The sequence below is a fragment of the Camelina sativa genome, chromosome 3, assembly GCF_000633955.1.
Source record: "Camelina sativa cultivar DH55 chromosome 3, Cs, whole genome shotgun sequence".
NCBI lineage: Eukaryota > Viridiplantae > Streptophyta > Magnoliopsida > Brassicales > Brassicaceae > Camelina > Camelina sativa.
Genome location: NC_025687.1, coordinates 12,487,231 through 12,491,935, shown reverse-complemented (window position 1 = coordinate 12,491,935; position 4,705 = coordinate 12,487,231). Strand labels below are relative to the sequence as shown.

The window sequence follows — 4,705 nt, the reverse complement described above, 5'->3', positions numbered from 1 at the left end:
AAGAAAGTTGTCAGCCCGGCTTCTGTTGCTCACTTCTCCCAGTACAAGTTGACAAATTTACTGCTTAAGCGGTTGGAAGACCTTGGCTTTCATGTTCGAAATTCCAAAGAGTTCGATGGTCTTGAGCTTGACTCTGTTATTGCGAGGCAAATTCTCATGGGTCATGAGTGTGTGGCGATTGATTCTAACAAAGATAGTGTTACAGCAACTGTTTCTTTTCTCGAAGGAGGCAAGCATTTGAAAAGAAACATTCAATGTAGTCTACTGGTTGGTGCTGATGGTGCTGGGAGTGCTGTAAGAAAGCTCACCAAAATAGAAATGCGAGGGGAAAGAGATCTACAAAAGCTTGTTAGTGTCCATTTTATGAGCAGAGAGCTCGGTGAGTATCTGATGAGTAGCAGACCAGGGATGTTATTTTTTATTTTCAACACTGAAGGTATTGGAGTTCTCGTTGCCCATGATCTTCAACAGGGAGAGTTTGTTCTGCAGGTAGCTACAGACCCGACCAGAAAATCTCAGTTTAATTAGTGTTATACACCATAGCTTGGCGGGTAATCAATTATTTCTACTGCAGGTTCCATACTATCCACCTCAGCAGAGCCTCTCTGATTTTAGTCCCGAGGTATTTACTCATCACCTAGAGAAGAGTGGATTTTACTATCACCAAAAAAACAAATTGGACTTTCACTTGTGAACACAGATTTATACGCCTCTGTGGCTTTATTTCCATCCCAACTGTGACCAAATTCAATTGCGATTTTGTTTGTTATTTTTCCTGAACTATTATTTTCCTGTAGATGTGCAAGATGTTGATATTCAATTTGGTGGGACATGAGCTTTCAGACTTGGATGTAGCTGATATTAAGCCATGGGTCATGCATGCTGAAGTCGCTGAGAAATTCATGTGCTGTGAGAATAGAGTGATACTTGCTGGTGATGCTGCTCACCGGTTCCCGCCTGCTGGAGGTTTTGGTAAGTGTTCAAATCTTTTCAAAACGTGATCCATATGCTCTGCTTCTTTGACTGTTTTTTCGTGTATGATGATAGTTACATATTTGGAAGATATCTATCATCTCCATTTTTGTACTATTATGATTTAAGGTATCGTCAAATGAGATACTATGATACCAAGGAATGCCGCAAACTTAAAAGTTGATCTTAAAGGATCCTTGTTGTCAGTTTCTTTTTCTAAGTTTTATGAATCGAGCAATGGCAAGCCTCAGGAATCAGTTCGATATGATGTACTTTCAACTAGCAGTCTTGTATAATATTCTGACAGCAGATTACATGACATTTGCAGGAATGAACACTGGAATTCAGGATGCTCACAATCTTGCATGGAAAATAGCAGCTCTTGTTCAGGGTTCTGCAAAACCTTCAATTCTTAATACCTATGAAATTGAACGTAGGCCGGTATGGTATTTATCTTTTCTTAACTTTTTATTGACATCCGTTCTTCTTAAGTTGATTCATTTACAAGCTTCTTACGGTGACTGCTAGATTGCCCTTTTCAATACTTCACTCAGTGTTCAGAACTTCAGGGCAGCCATGGCGGTTCCTTCGGCGCTAGGCCTTGACCCAACAGTTGCAAACTCAGGTAAAATAGAACTAGCTTGTCTCTTGCTCTCTTTATCGCTTCATAATTAGGTTGCAGCAATAATATCTCTTTATTGCTCTATGTTGTTGTAGTTCATAGGTTTATAAACAAAACAGTCGGTTCCATCCTTCCAACGGGGCTGCAAAAGGCAATCTTGGATAATGTCTTTGCACTAGGTCGTGCACAGCTTTCAGAATCTCTGTTGAATGAGAGAAATCCGCTGGGAAATCAGAGACTTAGCAGACTAAAGGGTATCTTTGATGGAGGAAAAAGCCTTCAACTACAGTTTCCTGCCGAGGATCTTGGTTTCAGGTATCATCATCATTTTTGAAACTGTAGAATTCTCACTCTAGTCTGAGTAGTGCAAGAAGAATAAAAAGAGAGAAGAAAACTAGGGCTGGCTGCTTTTGTCAACTAATATCAGCGGTTTCATGACATGTAGATTGTGGTCTTGAATGTTCAAACCATTGTGTTTCTTGCATTATATCTCAACAAAAGATATGTGAATTTACTGTGTTTACTATTTAGGTATTTAGAGGGAGCCATTGTTCCTGATAACAAGTCTGAAGCTGGTGATCCTGAAGTACCAAGTGGTCGTAGAAGAGACTATGTTCCTTGTGCTGAACCAGGTTCAAGACTGCCTCATATGCATGTGAGAATGCTGTCAGATTCCGCAAAAGAGGTTGTTGTTTCTACACTGGATCTTGTTTCCACGGAGAAAGTGGAGTTTCTACTAATAATATCGCCATTACAAGAGTCCTATGAGCTAGCTTGTGCTACATTTAAAGTGGCGAAAGAGTTTATGGCTGATGTCAAGGTATGCGTGGTCTGGCCTAGTAGCGAAGAGGGTGTTGAAAGGGAGAGCAAATCAGCAATAGCTCCATGGGAAAATTATGTCGATGTTATGGAAGTTAAAAGACAAGATGATGGAGGAACTTCGTGGTGGAGTATATGTAAAATGTCAGAGAGAGGATCAATTTTAGTCCGTCCTGACCAACACATTGCTTGGCGTGCAAAGTCTAGTATTACTTTGGACCATACACTGCACATGAGAGCTGTCTTCTCAATCATACTTGGTAAACAATGATAAACAATGAATAACACCAATTTATATCCACAAATTCCTTGTATACTATTGTTATTTCCAAATAAAAAAAACCACGATTCTTTTCTTTGTAATGGTGTTCCAAGTTTTCTTTACATCAAGTATAGAATGGTAAGAGCATAGCTTTAAGTAAGAATATATATAGTGAATCAATACTCTTTTTAAGTAAGAATAGATAGTGAATCAAAGTCGGCTTTTGATTGAAAGTCTGTTTCGTTTGGTTCTGTCCAGCAGCTTCAATAGGAAATGAAGCAGAAGAGTTGGTGTGTGGCTCTGCTTGGTGGTTAACGTTAGCTAGTAGCTATCCTGAAAAACAAGTATCCAGTGACTGCTGTGGCACTTCCAAGCATTCCACCAGCAACAACCTGAACTCTCTCAGCAAATAGAAAACAGAATCTGATGAGAGAACAAGAAATCGATTCATACCAAAACACAGTGACAAATGATGAAAAGAGTAGTTAATATATATAAATCGAAGGAAACACAAAAATCGGGTTTATCCTAGAGTGCCATCAACTAACACAAGCCTCCAAAAGGCTCCACAAGTCGGTTCCAATTACTCAAACCCCCTTCACTGATTCCTTCAATCCCCCCTATTTATACTCATGCTTTCCCCCTAACTATCTAACAAGATTCTTGCTAAACCGCATGCAACACCTATAAGCATATCACCTCTTGCTTGTCCTATATGATGATGTCGTAAGTTTTATAATTGGGGACTGGATCATATTGACTTCTATGAGGATGTAACAGCAGAGAGAGAATTGCATGTGATTACAGGGATTACATACCTGAGGAGGGGTATGACCGAGAAGCTCACGCAATGGTCTGCTTTCAGCCAGAGGATGTTCTGCAGGAAGTTCATATACAATCTGATTGAGAACCTGGAAAAATGAATCACACAGCACAGATCAGGAAGATACCACCAGAGCTCGAATGCATTACATAAACAAAAAGCAGACTTTGTTAAAAAAAAGAAACAAAGAGAAGTTGGAGCAGTGATCAAAAACCTCAGCTTGGCGACCCGCATGTAATCTAACACCAGTAGCATCATACATCACCTACCACCAAAAAACACTCACTCACATTTTAACAACTGTCCATTGTAAATCTTTTTATAACTCAATTGCTTTGAAAAGAAAGTGATCCAGAAGAAGATACTTACAACAGAAGCCAAGATCAAAGCAATGGCAAAATGTGAACCACCAAAGCCCTCTTGTAAGCCAATAGCAACAGCGAGAGAGGTGACAGTGGCTGAATGGGAAGAAGGCATTCCTCCGGAACCAATAAGCTGTTTGAGATCCCATCTCCGTTCTCTATACCTGCGCAGAATCAAGAGAGAGAGAGACACATTCAAAGTTCAATCAATCGATTTCATTACAAAAAGAGATGCATGGATTGGGGGATCTAATCTAACATACCAGGAGGTGAAGAGTTTGATGAATTGAGCGATGGTGAAAGCCGTCACAGCGGAAATGAGAGGGTAATTGGTGAAAATTGACAAGTAATGAGTGGTCGTCGCCGTAGATTCCTCCATCGCCGATGATTGGATCTCTCGTCAATCGACAATAATAAGTAAGTCCATAAAGCGTTCCGTTCGTTTTCTACAATGGGGGTGGTGGGTGGATTGGTTACAAGAGGAACTCTCCAATGGCGTCTACGTCTACCGTTCAATCCTCTTTTTGTCTTCCGTTGACCAATTCCTTTTTTTTTTATTAAAAGTTTGGCAATTCATATAAACTTTAAAGAATAATGATATTAAAATAATAAAATTTTGAATTCTTGATGTATTATTATTAGTATAGTTTTACATTTTTTATGTTTACAAAATTTAATGCATAATGTCTTTTATTTATCAGTGAAATTTTCAGATTGATTTTGTTGAAGAGATTTTCTAATGTGAAAATATTAGTAAATTTTTTTTTGTCAGCCCAACAATAAATTAAAAAGAAATTATTTGGTTAGTTGCCCAAACCGGAGGGAAAGAGTTTACAAAAGAAACT

At 39.0% G+C, this 4,705-nt stretch overlaps 2 protein-coding genes across 2 annotated transcripts in view; one reads left to right on the top strand and one right to left on the bottom strand.

The window, feature by feature from the left end:
* The window catches only part of LOC104778895 (2,4-dichlorophenol 6-monooxygenase-like), a 10,838-nt gene extending 8,068 nt beyond the window's left edge, over nucleotides 1–2,770 (top strand). The window contains exons 5-11 of the mRNA XM_019243675.1: nucleotides 268–489; nucleotides 575–622; nucleotides 798–972; nucleotides 1,301–1,413; nucleotides 1,501–1,597; nucleotides 1,690–1,909; nucleotides 2,126–2,770. Of these exons, the coding sequence (XP_019099220.1) occupies nucleotides 268–489; nucleotides 575–622; nucleotides 798–972; nucleotides 1,301–1,413; nucleotides 1,501–1,597; nucleotides 1,690–1,909; nucleotides 2,126–2,684 (1,434 nt within the window). The 3' untranslated portion in view covers nucleotides 2,685–2,770. The remainder of the gene's footprint in view (nucleotides 1–267; nucleotides 490–574; nucleotides 623–797; nucleotides 973–1,300; nucleotides 1,414–1,500; nucleotides 1,598–1,689; nucleotides 1,910–2,125) is intronic.
* On the bottom strand, nucleotides 2,747–4,382 carry LOC104776764 (uncharacterized membrane protein YuiD). Its single transcript, XM_010500881.2, has 5 exons — nucleotides 4,124–4,382; nucleotides 3,868–4,024; nucleotides 3,713–3,763; nucleotides 3,494–3,586; nucleotides 2,747–3,067 (listed from the first exon to the last, which is right to left on the bottom strand). The coding sequence occupies exons 1-5, from the start codon at nucleotides 4,237–4,239 to the stop codon at nucleotides 2,993–2,995; spliced, it is 492 nt and encodes a 163-aa protein (XP_010499183.1). The 5' UTR covers nucleotides 4,240–4,382; the 3' UTR covers nucleotides 2,747–2,992.